The following is an 18,870-nucleotide window of genomic DNA, read 5'->3' as shown; positions in this document are numbered from 1 at the left end:
GGAACAACACTCAGTTCCTACCAGGGTGCTGCAGTAATCCTGTGTGTCTTCTTTTAAGTAAACCAATGCCAAATGTTGTAAAGGAAGCATAGTTTGCTTTGGTTTAGTAGTAGAATCGAGCATTCAGCAACAAAAGACTAAATGCAGCCAGATAGATTTGTATGCATGCAGGTTGTGTACTGAGTATAATATTATATATTGCTCTGATAGAAAGAGTAGTTGTGTGTAATCCAAGCTAAGTAAGTCAGTACTGAGAGACTGCTGCCTCCTCCCATGTGTCCTAGATATTACAAGGTGGCAAATTACAACATACCATCTGCCATCTGCTTGTCTGTAAGGCCGATTTGATGTTAGCGATCTAATGTAATCTAATTCCAATTTATTTATTTATTTTTTAAAAAAGGAAAAAATAACAAAGCTCTTTTTTCAATCTTTTTTTTACAAATCCTTGCTGTTATTAAGTTAAAAGTAAAAGGTCTAACAGAATTGGTGGGAGAAGCCAAGAATCTGCTTGTGTGTGTGTTGTGTCTGTGTATGACATTAATGTTAGTCCTTGTTGGGGTTAATTAAAATCTGGTTAGTTAAAAACAATGAATACCAGTATTACTGAGGGATTTCAGAGCAGTGCAATTTTGTGAAAGTGAGTTATGAAAGGAAATATGCTGTTGTGGAGACAAGCTTTTTATTGACAATTGAAGTTTGATGCATGAATTGGCACTATTATTCACGTTGTCCACTGATTCATTCTGTCCAAAAGTAATCTACATTGCACTGTGGTTACACATCAATGTGAAGGGTGTGATTTTAATTCCTTTGTTTTCTCTCACATGAAGTGTAGGTAAAGTATGCACTTAAAACACTGCTTACCTGCGTTTATAGAGACATTTAGTAAGACATAACAATATAATTATGTATTAGCATTGGTAATAAATATAAAGTAAACATTCATGACTGCAGTACTATATTTACATATAGGGAAAAATTCTACTTTTATGAAACTGTAAACACAATTAATGTATATTTTATTGTTTTATAAGCATGATCCATGCATGGAGCTGGTTCACCAGCTCACCTTTTTCCAATACTAAGCTGTTTGCTAATCTCATATGAGTCCAGCAAGAAATCCTCTTCTTTGAGAATAATTTGCCCTTGCTATGTTGGCTAGTTGCAATACTGGATTAAGCAAATGATGCATTTAATTGTTGGCATTCTTGTAAAAGGCCATGTCTAGCAGTAAACTATGGCATGTAATGCCAGTGTTTAGCAAAATGATTGGTTGGAACTAATTCACATCGTCGAATCCTGATAGTGTTGCTTTTTTGAAGAACATTCTTTGTCTCCATCGTCATGTGAACTAAGAGACCAATATTCAAACTTACTGAGGACTGTTATCCCGAGCCATAAGTTTTCATTAAATCTGTCTGTCTATCTATTGATCTATCTATCTATCTATCTATCTATCTATCTATCTATCTATCTATCTATCTATCTATCTATCTTATGTATGTATCAGCACTTGAGAGCCTCATAACATGGTGTAGCATGTTACATTGCATTGGATGTTGGTGATAGACTAATACAGGTGGGCATTCCGAAGGTATAGGTATTCTTTATGATGATCAGTAGATATCAAAATAGTTAACATGAACAAATTATTGTTTTCCCCCTTATGCTTTTTTTTTCACCATTGCACTGATGAAGACACTAGACAAAATGTTTACTGTGCTCATGCTTTAACTGCACTGGATTTTAGGCTTAAAAAGTAAGACAGCATGCCCCGATTACAAAAAACATCACTAAACACTGTGAGCACACATGTTTCATTGAGATTGCTTTACTTCCAAATTTAAATTCTGCTGAAAAAGACTTCTAGAAGATTCCTGCTTGAAGGCCTCAAAGTAATGTTAGCTGGCCATTGTCACACACTTTGGAGAGCAGTGTGGTATTATTCAGAGTACGAATCAGGAGCTGCGGCTTAGCAGTGGGACATGTGTGTCAATAAGGAGAAGGCTGCTACCCACAGCCACAATTCTGATACAACAACAACTCTTCCATCGTACTTGTGTTGAACAGCCAATGCAGCTCTGCAGGCTCCTGGAGTTTAAAAGACAGAATCCCTTAGATGTTTTCAAGGCTATGTGCTTTGAATAACAACAAGGCTCGAGATGTTGCTTTTGTTTCACGAACACTATAGTACAGTACATTGTAACAAAGCCTTGTTGGCATGGTTAAAGAGTTTCTTAGGGGCCAAAATGTGTGTCTTGATGTAGAAATCTACAGTCGGGTGGATTGGGTTAGCCTATCTTTCTGTTAATTACCCTGATAAATTGTCACTAATCTGTTATTGTGATTATCCCACATGGGAGATAAAAAGTACCAAACAAAGGGGGTAGTTTCACATGCCATTTGTTACATGCATTTTGGATAGATCACAAAAATATGCTCTACTTAGTAAACTCTTAACAAAGCTTCAGCTCTGTTTTTATAAAAAAAATGCAATTTGATATTCATGAAACTGTCCTTGATTGCCTTTAAAGCCGATGGCAGTATGCATGGGTATTTATGACGTGGTTATTCTGTAGTCCTCTTGAAGACTTACTGTATTCTCTATGATTAGACATCTGAATAATGTGTACAATACCTCTTTAATCTGTAGAGTGTCTTGATGCACACAGCCCTGCTGCAGAAATATTATACTCGGCTTTAAAATGGGAAAGCATAACTGTTCTACCTCATTCACAGGTTATGTGCTGCAATTAAAAGTTCTGGCTACAGTAATGTGCAGACCCCAGGATTTGAATGATATGTCTCTCAACCCCATCGCAAGGTATAGCTGTTTCTAGGTCAAGTTGCATGGGCAGAATGCATTACTTGAAATGAATATGCAAGCATCTCGTGTTTACCTGGGATGGGAGAGCAGACATAATGGTCCCTATTTACTGAATGTATGTATTTGTAACGATGCATGTGAACCGGCTAGAATTCCCAGTACTAATTACAACAGTAGTTAAATGAAAAATGCATCAAGACGAACATGTTAGGAAAGCAGAAGAGGAGCGTGGTTTCATGAAGCATACCAACACTCTGCTGCCATCTAGTGGCCTGTTTCCATCAGACCAGCTGTACAGTGACCTTGCCTTCATTTTGCACCTGTTCAGAAATTATGCAAAGTGGGCATGCTCTGATCATTTTGTATGATTAGCTAAATGGAACAGCTCATTAATGAGTGTCTATATTAGTGAAACAGGGCCGGACTGAGTCAATGAGCAAGCATGCTTTAATTCAGCTGCTGATGTTACCAGGCACTGTCAGAAATTTGCATATAAATTGCTTTAATATGATGTCACTGGCTATTTTTAATAGCTACTTATTTAAAATTCAGAGTCGAGTTTGAAACTATAAAAAAAAAAAAAAAGGTATGTGTGGGCAGCGTAATCTTTTACAGAACGTATGGGTTTATCGTCAATATTGTTTCTGGAACCTGAATTTTAAGCCTACAGTAGATTAAACAAATAATAGGTTGTGCAGCTGTGATTTGTTTCCTTTTAAAAACTGTAGTTACAAAGGTAACTTCTACTCTTTGTCTAAACATTTTGCAGTTTTATGCCTTGCAAGGTCTGCTTGTCTTTTAGGTGGTGAACACAATTGGCTCAGACCATAATGGTTTAGTTTCTGACTGTTGTATTTAATCTTTAACCCTTGTAATGCCAGCTTGTGTTTGTGATTAGGCTTGGCCAATCTGTCCTGGATAGTGGCACAAGTGATGAGTACTCACACAAAATGACTTTTATTTTATGCAAGTGTTTCTGTCTTGTTTTATATATTTGATACATGAAGTATGAAGAACATAAGCAAATCATTTAAAAGGAAAAATATTTTACATCTGATTCGCTAGATCTAATATACGTTGACCCTGGGCAATCCAGGAAACAAACCACAGAATCAACTGTCAACCTGCATTTGATGCTGATCTATGATGGTAACACTACCTCTCAGGTCTACACTGAGTTTTGGGTGCTGCAAATATGTATTGTTTTAAAGTAGAAAGATTGAATATGTGAATGAAATTAAACATTGTGTACATTTTTCGGTTTAACAGTTAAGCTCAGCAAGTTTTGTTATCAGAACACTATCCACCTAATCAAACATGTAGGCATAACATACTATATAGATCGAAATTAAAAAGCATTCTTGAAATATGATATGAAAAGTGAGTTTTCTCTGTGATTTTAGAAATAAGGCTTCAGCTCTATTTGTGTGTGAAAGCTTTTGAAGTGTTTTTTTCTTGTTCTTTTTTTAACCCTAAGCACCATATTACCTTTCTACAGTCCAATCAAAATCATTCACACTGAGATTTACTACAACAGAATAGGCAGGTATCCAAAGGCCTCCAATTTAAGACAGAGGAGCAGTTGTCAGAGGGCTTGGCTCAAGAAAATGAAGAGCTGTGTGTTTTCTGCGTGTAGGGCTAATTAGCGCTCACGTCTATTGATTTTAAACTACTTTTACTGGCAAGGTCAAGGGGAGGCACAGCTTAGGGACAGTAATTAATTGCTGTAGTCTGCTTTTACAGACACTGTGGGTTTGCAGTGTCTGCTGCAGCAATATAAACCGAAAAATGCCGCCATTTAATGTGCATCTTACATTGGTGTTTGTGGATATTACATTTCAGGTTTTCATCAAAAGTGACTGAACTTTCACAACAAATGATTACTTATATTGCATAACAAATAGGAAAATTGCAGCCTATGGTAATGTATTTGCTTTATGAATGTAAAAATCATCCATAAATTAAGAACTATCTTATTTATAATTTTACTGTTGCCATGTTTACTGTACTTATTTTTTTACTTTACACCCCCGATATTCGCTTCTTCCAAGGGAGCCGGCTCTTGTACAGCGGTATTGCGCTATGCTTTAGTATGAGAGGTCCCGGGTTCACGACCGCCTGTGTGTGGATTGCCTCGCCCTGTGTGATGCGCCTGCCTGCGTTGACCGAGATTGCTACATTATTATGGACTTCAATAGCAAAAACAAGAGGTTGAAGCATATTCTCTGTACACTTAATCGCAGTCTGTGTCTCATGCGGGTTTGTATTCCTACTAGGCTTCTTTAGCAGTTTGCCTATATGTATGTGAATATTTTGTGAAAATACATATATATTGAAGATTAAGTAGCTTCAAATAAAGAGAGATGGTAAATGTGAAAAATTAAATAAAATGGCATTTAAATCTCCTTTCACAAGAGGAACAAAAAAAAAGTGATGCAATATCATGGATGTGGTTTTTCTTTTGCAGTAAATGTTTAATATCGTCTGTTTGTTTCTTCTGTCTGTTTATGGGTGACTAGCTGTCATAACAATATGAAGGCTTCTGGAGTTCTGTTTATTTTCTGCTCCATCAAGATCCAAGAGACACTGAAAGTAATTGTCTCTCTCCTCTGAACGATTATTCTATGGTAGTTTGAACGAATAATGAGGGATTTGTATTTTCACAGACTAGGTGTCTTTCAATAATGACAGGTCTGATTTACAGATAATGAAAGTAAAACATTAATATACATTATGAGAGACATGTTTGTTTTTACAGTAAGAGTCATAAATATGCATGAAGCCCCCCTTTTCCCAGTTTACCCAATCGTCCTCTGTGGCAAAAAGCACTGAACATATTTCTGCATTGACAGCTGCGTTTGCCAAATCAGAAGCATAAACACTGTTTAATGCTTTGGTTTGCTTTGGCTGTGCTTGCCGAACTTTCCGTGCTGTTTGCTCCAGATAGTTTATTAATTATAACCAAATGACACCTAATTTTGCAAGACAGCAGGTTCATTTCACTTTTGGCTGCAATCTCTCACAAAAAAGAGCAAATGGTGTTCTTTTCTGATTACAAATTCTGTAATGTTTACACAGACGTATTTGTGTATTTAGGAAAGCAAAGGGTGATGCAATAGTTTGGAGAGAAATCCGCAAAAGCAAAATTAAGGAAATCAGGACAGAGAGAACATATTAAAATATATTGACGTAATCCCGTTTGTATTCATTCAGTGACTGCTTACAACAGTATAATCATAGTTTAATCTTGTAACTAGGTCACAGGTGACCAAAGTATAGAGCAGTCTGTGATTTATGTGGAGTGAGGGCGGGGTGATTTCTGTGGAAGCAGTGGTAAGTAAACTGAGAGCAGCAGAACAGAAGAGTGTTCATTTGTTTTGTTGCAAAAAACAAAACAAAATGCTAGTGTCTGTGTACTGTACTATGCACTGACCACAGGGTTACTTTTTTCAGAGAATGTACAGAACATTTATCAGCGCTTCAGGGTAATTGATTGTCAGTCACCTGGACACACACAACCCAACTGTACAAGAAAGCCACAGAATGTCCATTTGGAGTCATGCGAAACAACTTTCCTTACCCCATACCTGAAACACATGCTGGCGTAGGGTGTTGGTTGCTCTGTGGGCGGGGTGACCATTAGGAACATGACCACGTTTGTTTGTTTGTTTCTTTGTTTGTTGGTTCGTTTTGTTTATTTTAAAACAACTGTCCTCGTGGAAATGGAAAACGTATGAAGGTGTTTGTGCTTGAGATTGATGCCAATTTTACAGCCTGATCTTTACACAGGGCTTGTGTTTCTGTGAGTAGGTCTTCACATTTCCTGTTGGTTGCTTGAAGCCAAGACGCTTCTGGTTGTGGTCCAGATATCGAATCCCAGCAGTGTTGTCCTCACAAGCATGTTAGACACAGAACAGGGGGGGAGCAGGGAGGGGGGGTGGTTAATAGTGATTGAGTTCTCAAGCCAGCATTGAGCTCTCTAAATAAAAGAAGCTTTCCTTATTGTAGAGAGCATTGTAATGCAACAATGCAGAAACACTGTACAGTATTCAGGTTGTGTTGACTTTGCAGACATGTCAAATGACTCATTCATCTAATGAGTGTTGCCTATATTGTATCAAGTTACTCTTTTTTTGCCCTGCATTCTGTTCATAAAGAGACAGCATTGATTCCAGTTTTTTTTTGTTTTGTTTTTTTTAAGATATAGCAAACAAATGCCAAACCCATATTATAAAATCATATGCTGTAATTTCTAGTTTATTTCTGCTCGGCTGACGTCAACAACCTCCCATGGCAGGGTCCTCCTGGCTGAGTTTTTACTTATTTTATTTTATTTTTTTTGGCTTGTGAGGTGTTATGTGTGCAAACATGGCAACAGGAAAACAAGACGCATAGCCCTGGAAGCTCTGCCCATGATAATAATGGCCTGAGACATTTGCGATTCTTTGACATCTGTGATTATAGATCACGAGTGCCATCAGTTAGATTAAGTTAGGCATGCTGAGCAATTGAATCATTACTTTCTAAAAAGGCACCACCCTTATCCCATATTACATCAGCATGTAACCCTCCCAGAGGACTGAATTGATGATTGCATATGGTTCACTTCTGTGACATTTTTTCTCAAGTAAGCACATTTTATTTTCCTCTTCCTGTATGCCTAAGCTAGGCAGGGAAGGGGGTAAACTTTTTTTTTTAATCAGGAGTACACCAATTCCTTCAGAAGAATCTGCTGCCATCAGTATAAAATCTGCTGGTGAATGGAAACAGTTAGCGGTGAGTAAATAGTTGCAAGTTTTTAGTTATTTTTTTAAAGTCTTTGGTTAAAATATGTACAGTAGTTTGGTGTGTAGAGCAAACAAAGAGTACAAATATGTCTTGTCAGTGGTCACACCCGTCTTTTATAAGGCTGTGCTGCAGGAAGTAAAGGCTGGTCAGACAGGTGACACACACTGAAGGAGTAGTTTCAGTCAAAATCCTAAACAATGTAATGTTTTCACTGTTTGTTTTATTATTTTGCAAAGCGCTAAACTCAACAAACTTTCACTTGTATAGCTCTTTTCTTAACAAAGCAGGGCACAAAGATGTCTATTGACATGGAATGTGATTTATTTGAACTGAGGGCTTGTGATTTTCAAGATGAAAATGCTATCTTGAAGTTTTCAATGTGACAGGTTAAATCAGAGCTTTTCAAGTTGGCTGCTGATCTGGTTGTTAGGTCACTGGGTGTCTCATTGTTTGACATTATCAACAGTATGATGATAATCTCTTTCTGGTGGCCAATTATAAACACATCCCTATGTAAAATAAATGTAAAAGATGGATGTGTCTGTTAATGTTTTCAAAATGTATGCCTTTGTTAATTTTGAAGTTTTTAGATGGCATTGGAGTCGTCTTAGAACAAAAAGTTTGCAATAAAAAGCTAAATATCTGTTGTATGCTGATGGTACAGTAGTTGGGTGAACTGCAGCTCTATACTACGTGTGCTACAATTTGGGCTACATCCTGTTTACAGGCCTACAGCTATGACCAAAAGTTTTGCATAACCTACAGTTTTAGGATATTTATATATATAAAGTCTACAGGAAGCTGTAATAGTAGTTTAGTATTTCATGTTAGATTTCGAAATGTCATATTTTTCAATATGTCAGTTTTTTATTTAGTATATTGAAAACTACAAAGCGGTATGTAATTCAATATGTTAACGTAACATTATTCAGCGGGTTTCTTTCGACTTTGTGAAGCAAAATTAGTTAATTCTATAGGGTGATGCAAAAGTTTTGACCGTAGATGTAGGTTCAAAACGTTTATTAGTGCACAACATGATCCTTCAAATCCAGAAATAAACAAACTAAATCCATTATTAAGGCCCATCTGGCACACACCCAAATCATATTATCTTTAGCCTCATTGTAATCTCTAAAAGGAGATGAAGGAGCCTGCACCCCAGCAGAACCAATGAAAAATCGGGTTTCCCTTGAGCATACGTTTGCTGATTCAAGCCACTTCATAGGACCCCCTTCATCTTCTCTGTGCAGTCACCAGAGCGACTGAAGAGCAAATGAAGACAAGCTGAAAGAAACTCAAAGGGGGAACTTACCAGTAATCAAAATGACTGCACTGTGAAAAAGTGGCGGGGATTTATACCTCAACAGAGGGCCTCAGTCAAAGGAAAATGGGGGGGGGGGGGGGGGGGGGCCTATACTGGAGATCTAAATTGAATGTTTTTCATATTTATTGTTATTTTATTTTCTTAAAGATTAAGGTAAATTAGTTTTTAAACTGTGCTTACCCTGTTTAACTCTGACTTTGAATGATCCTGCTTTAGTGTGTGATAATTGATTATACCTGAGGGCTAAGTACTGTAGAAGATTTAAGCATTCATGTCGCTTCATTGCAGGTCCATATCACTTTCTCTTTAAAGATTGTCAAAGCTGTCGACTGGCTCAGTCGCCTGCCTCGCTGCTCATTTGAGTGTTTCACCCAAGGGGAAATGTATATTTAATCCTGCTGTCCAATCAGCTGTCTCTAGGATGGGTGACTGGAGTGGGTTTGCTTATCTGGCTGTACAGATTGCATGCCTGGTTTCAAGTAAATAGCTTTCAAAATGAGCAGGAATGTCAACAATCAAAGTCTCAGATGAACCCATTAGCCATTTACAGTATTGTCACTTAGTCTGATGAGAGTGCATATCTAAACTGTTTCTTTATTTTCCGTCAGTTGCTGTGCGTAATGGGTTTTTGCTTCACATCAGTGAAATAATACAGTTGGAAAGTAACAGTTTGAGTGAAAGCTATGTGGTTTAGACATTTGGATCCTATGTAGTAAATGTATTTATTTGATTTACTTTACAATACCTGCATTGTTAAATGTGATTTATATTTACATTTACTGTATGCATAGGCCTCATTTTTGTTTCTGTGTTTTTTTAGTAAAAAAAAAATATTTGAGTAAGCTTTATTGAGAGATGTCCTTATGTGGTTATGCCTCTCCTGAACTTCACACTTCTGCTGGATCTTGAAAATGCTTGAAAATGGCCCTGAACTTTCTCTTGTGATTTCCAGTTCTGCTTAAGCACGGAGTTACTTGCAAAGTCAATGCAATTCATGGTTTAATGGATTTTAGCTAAACGTAAAAAAAAAAATAGACAAAGACGTTATTGATTGCAGGTTTGTCATCTATAATGTTCGAAATTGCATAAAACCCCAGGTGTGTGTGTGTGTGTGTGTGTGTATATATATATATATATATATATATGTGTGTGTGTGAATGATGGTCTGATTGAATAAGACATGCAGAAGGAGTCAAAGAATTTCCTTGGTTTAACATTTTTGAAATCTTGACATGTTTTCCTTTGAAGAATTCACTGTGTTAATGGCTGCAGAAAGTCTTATTACGAATGGAACCTTACTGATATTTAATGGGAATGTTGTGTAGAAGAGGGAAAATGAGAAATAAAAATCAATTTCCAGACGCAGTGTGGTGTTAGTTGTGACAGCCTACTGCCTCCTTGTTGTGGTCAGTGATGAGCTCTATTGGGGTGAACGATGCAGGTGATCTGTCGGTGCCAGTTGCATAGCAAAATTATTGTAATTATGAAACAGAAATTACATAACAAAGCAGAGAAGGAACACCGCCCAGATTTTCACAGGATTCAGTTCTGTTTTTGTTATGAGGAGTATGAGGAGTGTGATTAATCCTTGGGCAATTTGATCAAACCAGTAGTGCTTGTTTGGGAAGTGTGTTGAACAAAGTGTCCATTTTACACAGCTTTCTTATTGCATCTGGGATACGCCCACAAGGATTATTATTAATAATAATAATAATAATAATAATAATAATTACAGCTATGAAGCAGGTTGTAGAGTATTTTATTACTTCAGATTGGAAAGTCAAGATAGAAAATACAGAAAAAAGTAAAAGAACTTTCAGATATGAAGATGATTTTTTTATGTTATGTCTTGATTTGGCTATGGCTGACTCAGGCCTTGAATAAGTAAAAGGTCCATTTTACCAGTTTTTTGCAATTCCAATAATCATATCTTTCAATCTGTTATTTCTTTCTCTAAAATTCGTAAACGTAAAAAATAGTAGAGTACATTTCTAGAATAATACTCTATAAAACTGACACATATTCCTGAGCAAATGGTGCTTCTCTCACATGAAGCCAACAACTAATGGAAGTGGTAGGCTTTTATGTTGCAGTGTAATCGAAAGCAAGATTGTGTCCTCTAATGGGTTTGCTTCACAATAGTTTCTATTGAGGAGCAACTAAATTGACAGTGCAGCATAAAAGCCTGATACTTCAGCTGAGCAATCTACTGTAGTTAGAGGGACAATCTAAATGCTCACAAGGCTTGTTCAATGATCCACTGGGATTCATTGATAGGCTTCAGAAATACTAACGATGGAAAGCTGCCTCTCAAAGATTTTTATTTTTTATTTCTAAAGTAAAAAGTTACTATGTGAAAAGCTTAAGGACATGACCTTATGTTCTGTTTCTTTTATCTACGTGGCAAATAAACGATCTACACCGTATGTGCACCTCTTATCTTTCGTGTTCTTTTATCTCTGTTACTCAGAATACAGACAGACAGTCTAGTTAGGGCTATTTGTCTTTTCTGTATCTGTCAGTCTGGTAAGGAATACCTGCTTCCTTTTTAATACAAGAGTAAGTAGGAGATTCATCAATTTCACACTCCAAAAAAAAAAAATCAGCTTAAATCAGCTTTTCGGAAATGCCAACCTTTAGACTCAAATATCCACCCAGTTGGTTTTTACCAGTAAAAGTATAATAGATGACGTGTTTTTGCTTTGATTAGATTCCAGCTTGTATCCATTTGTACAGCATGTTGGAGGAACTAGACCTTGCAGGACTGACTTTGCAGGGTTGGTCCTGGCCAATATACAAACAGACCTATATGCAGACTTAGAGGCAGCAGTGTGTCATTCTCTCCTAGTAACCAAAAACTCAACCAAATGTAGTTGAAAATGTTGTCCCTTTCATTCTATGAGACATGTAACCGTACTCTGTGGGCAATTAATAATCCAATGACTATGTGGTGTCCTGGCTTATTGGGGTCATTAAATTACCTAATTAGAGGCATATCTAAAAACAGTCCCACCAATTTTGTTGCAGAACATATATCAGTGTTTTTTGGGTTTTTTTTGTTTTGTTTTTATTGTAAGTAGTCTTGGTAATAAGTGGGTCAATACGTTGGGCTGAAGGGAGAGTTAAAGAGCGGAGAAACTGTAGCCCTCACTGTTTTAGATCATTGAAATAGACCCCTCTGGAGGCTAATTGCCCCTCCCTTGACTCATTTTAAAAACACTGGTCAACCCCCTTGGGTTCTTGGACAGATTATTTGAAAAAAACTATTCCTTTTTTTTATAAGCTAGGAGAAAAGAGAAAATAAATCTGTTTCCATTTCACTTCTGAGGCATCTCAGTTTTCTGGCAGAATGGGTTTGTCAATGAAAAGCTTGGGAAATAAGCACTTTGCCAAGTCTGTATTGCTTTGTGAGAGCGGCTGATGACACCTTATACAGGAGAAACTATGAGCGGTTCTTTTATTAAACCAGACTTCTGAGGAGGTGCATAACAAAGCTGAAGACCTTCACAGTCTTTTTGACACCCTCATTGATCCTCTTCCCAACCTTCCCTTCTCTGGTCCACCTATCTCCCGCTTGGCTCTGCAAATTTAACTCATGTGATCTCCACCCCTTAATTACTCACGTCATGGCCCAGCCACCATGGGTGTTCCATTCAGACACCACCCCTTATGTGTGCTAAAGCGGTGACAAGCCCCAACCCAACCCACATGCTCAGAGGGTTTCATTCAGCAAGGCCCCACCACCACACAATTAGGTAACACCCAGTTGGCCGGGGATTCCTCTGCGGACCAGCTCGGAAACCTGAATGACGGGGACTAGCATGACTGGTCGCTTCTAAAATCAAACTGCCCCGGAACAAATGAATATACCCCATAATATCTTAAACTGCTTCAATATGCCTTTTTATTTGAATTCCCAATGGATTTTGTCCAATATATATGTACAATATATTTTCCTGTTTTTGTTACATCTTGGATTCCTAATTGACAGACTACTTGATGTAATAGATATTTATATTTTAATTGCTATGAGAGAGCAGGAATTCACTGAAGAGGTCACGTTGCCTTTGTGTAGGTGGATTAAAATGGATTTAAGGGCTACTTCCTGAATGTACCAAACATTGTCAATGAAGTGTATAAACTCTAAATGAGTACGCACTTCATGTAGACACATAGAGTAATTCATCAAGGAGTTTTTACATAGCCAAAAGTCGTAAAACTAAAGGAGATTGTGGGTGCAGCTATTTAAAGTATTCTGTTATCAGGAGAGGATGTTCCACTGCACGGGACAGGGAACAAGAAACCTGTAAGGTGAGCGACCTGACCTTGTACAAAAAATATCGTTTACTGGTTGCCAAAAAACAGTTAGCAAACTGAGTACAAACAAGCTCAGCTTTGCACAAGGTTGTTGTGTATATGTAAGACAGGCACTTGCGAAAAGTGAAAAGCATCCATGAATCCTCTTGACTACGCGACTGTCACAGTGTTTAATGCTGTACCAGGGATGGCTTAATTTGCCTAATTTCTGTCTATAACTAGGTGCTCGTCACAGGGGGTTGTCACAGTTGTGTGTATTCACTGTATTGAAAAGCCGGACACAGAAGATTTTTTTTGACACGCCAAGCAGGCACACTGATTTTATTTACACAATTATGGCAGGTGCTATTGCATGGTGTCGCCCCTAGGGTACCAGCAATGGTAGTGCCAGGGTGGAGTGGAATAACGCAGGGCAAACCACATGACCGTACCAGCAATGGTAGTGCCAGGGTGGAGTGGAATAACGCAGGGCAAACCACATGACCGTACCAGCAATGGTAGTGCCAGGGTGGAGTGGAATAACGCAGGGCAAACCACATGACCGTACCAGCAATGGTAGTGCCAGGGTGGAGTGGAATAACGCAGGGCAAACCACATGACCTTACCAGCAATGGTAAGGTCCCGGGCACATACACAAGCAGAAGTGTAAACAAAGGAGTGAAAGAAAACGGCAATACCAAATTGCTAAACAAAAACACTTTTCAAAAGAAAGCTATGAAATGAAAGGTGGCCAATACAGGGGCTGAGCGCTCCCTCCACTATAAAGAGGGTCTCGCTACCGAAGCACACACGCTACACACCCCTCACTATACTGTATGGGGATCGCTCTTGATCCCCCTAAACTAACCCTACTCTGTGGCACGAATGAGTGGCGGCTTCACACACAATGAATCGGATTGTAATATTAGGCTGCCTCTGAGTGACGTTTAGCTGGCTGTTTGTTTCACTCTGTCCCAGAGTAATCCTGCACCATTTTTGGCCATAACTTCAAGCAACCCAGGTGTGTAACGCACTCTTTTTGTTTGGTCGGACGCTCCTCCAACCCTGTTCAAGCAAATGACTGACAGCATAGTTCTCTGGAGTGTCCAAGCTGCTCCTGCAGAGGCTCACATGCGCTGAGAAGCCAGTAACTAAAATGTAAAACCACCCCTGCCCCTGTGAGAGTGCTGCATTATTGGGTGTCATGATAATGTTTGAGCAATGTGTGTGTAACGTTTGTGTATTTGAATCAATAAACGAAACTAACGAACACAAGAATTGTTATTGTGCACAATCATTTATAGAAAATAGATTGGTTTTCTTACATCACCCTATCATATTTAAGTGACAAATGGGTTGTACTTGCACACCCTAAGGATACAGGGTAATATAACTAAGTAAGTGTAATATTATAAGTGTATTCTTTGTTAATAAACATGGCTAATTTATTAGGTTTTTTTTTTTTTTTAATGAATGGTTTATCACTTAATATGAAACAAAAAACATCTTCTGCATTTTAAATGTGAGGAGTGGGCAGATTTAAATTCTACATTCGTTTTAAATGTGCTTAATTATTTCTGGTTCGTTAAGTTAATTGCTAATATAGGTCCAGTCCGTCCTGATTTTTTATTGCAGTGCATTTATTTTTAGAGCCAGCTTTTTATTTCTCTTTATTTACTTGTATTCAGAGGAAATCCTCACAGTTGTATGGGCAGTTATATAATTAAAGACACACAAAGCCATCCTGGCCAGAATTTTTGTGTTTTGGGGGGGTTGACATAAAATGTCTTCTATTTTCTCAATCTCTCTCTCTCTCTCTCTCTCTAGATATATACATTTTTTTACTTTTTTTTTTTTTTTTTTTTTTTGGAAATCAATTAAGTAGAGTAAGATGGCACATACTGTCAGGCTTTCCACAGGTTTTGTGTATTTTACGTATTATTAATTTAGATTCAATCACACTATCTTTTTTTTCTCATGTGCTTTCAGTGCTGTCAGTGTCATGTTATATCAAAGGCTAAATCACAACTCTAAATGGTTTTCATGACAGAAAGTGAGGAGGGTCATGAAGTGGCCAAGTGAAATGTTTTCAGTTGGCACCCGATCTCCTTAGGGTTTGTTGCTGGTGGATGACGGCCAAATTACAGAAAGAAAATTATTGGCAACTGTAATTTCATAAATGCATACTGTCTCTGTACTTGTTTAAGTGATAGTGCTTGTCGATTAAGGCTCTACCATGTGTTAGTTAGTGTTAGTGTTAGTCTACCGAGGCTGGAGTTACGCATCCTGAGCCGAAAGCAAGGGTGATAACCAATGTCAAGGTCAATTAACACACTGTAGAACCTTCATCGCTGTTGGAAAACTGTTTTTGTTGTTTTGGGTTTTTTTTTTAAATCTTTTAAAAAAACACTCGGAAACCTACATTTACCTTGAACTTGTAATGATTCGTCAGGTACTCTTCTGCTATGAAAAGTTTTAGGATAATAGCCCTAAAAATTTTCATAAAGGATCACGCTTGACAAAAAGTTTAGCAATGTTCCCACTCCATCCTGCTAGGGGCTGCGTTCAGCAGCTTGTGCACTTGATGCTTGTGAAATGATGCCTTTGCGTATTGTTAAGGTGTGTGTGCAGTATCTAACCAGCCCAAGACAATTTGATCTCATATTCATCTCAAATGTCTTCCGGCAGCACTCCCTGGAGGCACATCTTCAATGCAAGAGACTCTTCAAATCGTTTTGAAGCCTGACACAGCAGCATGCCTCCTCTGTGAATACCAATGCATGTACTGATTTAACAGTTTTATAATGGCTGCAAAAATGTAAATACAGTATCAATTTTTTTTTATTTTTTTGTTTTCTCCCCAATTTAGTAATGTCCAATTTTTTTTTTTTTTTAGGCACAGCCTACTGCCCACCCCTGCGCTGAATCGGGAGGGGCAATGACGAACACACGCTGTCCTCCGAAGCGTGTGCCGTCAGACACCCACTTCTTTACACACTGCAGACTCACCATGCAGCCAGCCAGAGCTACAGCGTCGGAGGACAATGCAGCCCTGTGCAGCTTACAGGCAAGCCCGCAGGCACTCGGCCAGGCCACAGGGGTCGCTGGTGCTCGGTGAGCCGAGGACACCCTGGCCGACCTAGCCCTCCCTCGCCCCGGGCAGTGCTCGCCGTTTGGCCAATTGAGGGCCGCCCCCTGGGAGGTCCCGTCCTTGGACTCGAACAGGCGACATCCAAACTATAGAGCGCATCCTGCACTCCGCGAGTGCTTTTACTGGATGCACCATTTGGAATTCACAATATCAATTTTTTTAATAGTATGATAGCATAATTATGTGGTCAAAAGTATGTGTTCATTATATGATTCAAACTTTAACAAATGGATTTTGTTTTATTTCTGTATTTATGAAGCATACCCTGTGAGTGTGCAATAGCAGTCCTACGTATTTAACAATGTACTAAATGTGTATATAAAACACATGAATATAAAACAGAAGTTTAAAATGCGTACAGATTAATTTTAAAACAGTTTATATACATTTTCAACTGCTCATTTATAAAAACGCCAAAAATACCCCCCTATATAAATGTAAATAAATAAAACTAAGTAAAAATTAAAATCTTGAAGGCATTAATGACATGTTGTCTGTTCTGCCTCATGAGTAGAAAACGTTCCTGTACACTGCAGTTGTGTAAATGTCGAGATTGAAAACACAGGGAACATGACATTTTCAAGATGCCCAACAATTATTATTATTATTATTTTATTTATTTTTTTTTTTTTTATTTAATTCAAGCGGGTCATCAAATACAGCTGTCAGATGTACATTGATATAAACAGGATGAAATTAACAGTTGAAATGTAAATACTTTAGGCATAATATAAATAAGTATAGGAATTATAATCAGCTAATGTATTGCATAAAACCTTTAAAACAGTTGATAATATTACTAGCATGGTTTTAGCTATGGGTGATTTCATTTAGAAACAATTTAGTAATGGCCTTCCTGGAGATAATAGATAACTACAATTCTTGCCTTTTAATTAGGAATTAATCTTCAAGATTCAACTTTCATTTTTCTGTTTTTATTTTTATCTGCTGTGTTTACAAAAACAAAAAAAAATCTTCATAAACAAACACAAAACTTTTTTTCTACTTTTTAGTAATCAAATGGAGACATTGAAGTTTTGGCATTTACCCTGTAATGGCAAATTATTTTTATATGGAGAACAATTATGTTATGTAAACACACAATTACTTGTACCAAACAAAAAACATATATTCCCAGTAACATATAATGTGTAGAGGTGTATGTGCATTACGGGGTATTTTATATGAAGTAATATGTTATTTAAGTGTTTTCAATCAAAGCTCTCAGCTGACTCTTATTTATTACTCTCTGTGTGTGCAAAGGCGTATGTGAACCTTGCAGTCTGTCACCACTCAATAAATGCCCATCCAGTATAAACAAGACCTGTAGGCCATGGGGACTTCCAAACCCAGCATGAGAAAATGAACTGTCTTGCTTTTTAAAGATCCTCCATTCCACCAAGCCAGATGCAGAATGATGTCTCCTTTCAATTCCTTTCCCAATTCTTATCCTGTTTTAAGATCTTTGGGGGCATTCCTCGAGTAACCTTTACAACCAGTTTCCTGAAGAATGCACGTGACCCTGAATGTTAAATCCCTGCACCATCTCTCCATGTTTTTCTCATGACCTCTTCCATAGTTGAGCTCCATTCCTAAATTATTAAACATATTGTACACAGGACCTTTGTCACAGCGTTTGTGGTGTGTCTATTCAAGAGTTCTATGGAGCCATACTTTCTGAACCTGCTTCAATTCTACAAATGCACACCAGTAAGATATTCTTCTGCAGTATTATTTGGTTATGTCAAAAACTGACAGAATGAGACAGTTTAAGCTAACTACTCCTATTTTTGATGTTTTCGTTGTGAGATCTGCACAAATGGATTTATTGATGCAGAGTTTATTTTGTATCAAACCAAATACAAATCCCATGCATGAAGTTGCTGTAGCCTAAAATGGGAACTTAAATTATTTGAGAGAAGTGAGATATATTGGCATGCTCCTGCATGTCTCTGTATGTGGGCGATAAAGTTTATAGTTACTGTCAGCGGCTCTATATTTTAAACATTTGTTATGCAAAATTAGATGATTCTATCCCTCTGCTGTGTTTTCATCTTTCTTTTCTAACCTCAGGGCAACTCTGGCACAATCTCAATCCCCCACCAGCATTCAATAGTCCTCTGGAGTTCTGACTAGGAACACTGTATCAAGTTAAGAGTATTATATACACACCCCACCCCCCACCCCCACCCCCACCCCCCCCCCAAAGCTTGCTGAAATAGCAGATGGCCCTCTATTAATGATAATTAAAAATCCTCTGAACATCCCTAGCCAATCAAATTACCCTGTTTGCTCATCTTCTTTGATCATATGGCTGCAAGTAATTTAATGAAGTGTTGAATCCCAATAACTCTACATTAAAAAAAACAAAACTGTTAAGCAGAATTTTACACTAACATTTTTTTTAAATGTGGATACAATTAAATGTGTATCTAAATATGTAAAAATGCTTAACACAGAAGCAACCACCAGAAGGTCTCA

At 37.8% G+C, this 18,870-nt stretch overlaps 1 protein-coding gene across 2 annotated transcripts in view; it reads left to right on the top strand.

The window, feature by feature from the left end:
• LOC121316947 (SAM and SH3 domain-containing protein 1-like) overlaps nucleotides 1–18,870 on the top strand; it is a 330,556-nt gene that overhangs the window by 226,196 nt on the left and 85,490 nt on the right. Inside the window, exon 1 of one of the 2 annotated variants that reach the window (XM_041252345.1) lies at nucleotides 7,432–7,606. The exons of the other annotated variant lie outside the window; for it this stretch is intronic. Within the exon in view, the coding sequence (XP_041108279.1) occupies nucleotides 7,487–7,606 (120 nt within the window). The 5' untranslated portion in view covers nucleotides 7,432–7,486. Of the gene's footprint in view, nucleotides 1–7,431; nucleotides 7,607–18,870 lie in introns of those variants that run through there. 2 annotated transcript variants of the gene reach the window in all.

This window comes from Polyodon spathula, chromosome 6 (genome assembly GCF_017654505.1).
Source record: "Polyodon spathula isolate WHYD16114869_AA chromosome 6, ASM1765450v1, whole genome shotgun sequence".
Classification (NCBI taxonomy): domain Eukaryota; kingdom Metazoa; phylum Chordata; class Actinopteri; order Acipenseriformes; family Polyodontidae; genus Polyodon; species Polyodon spathula.
The sequence above is the reverse complement of the archived record's forward strand: the minus strand, read 5'-3'. Positions and strand labels throughout refer to the sequence as shown.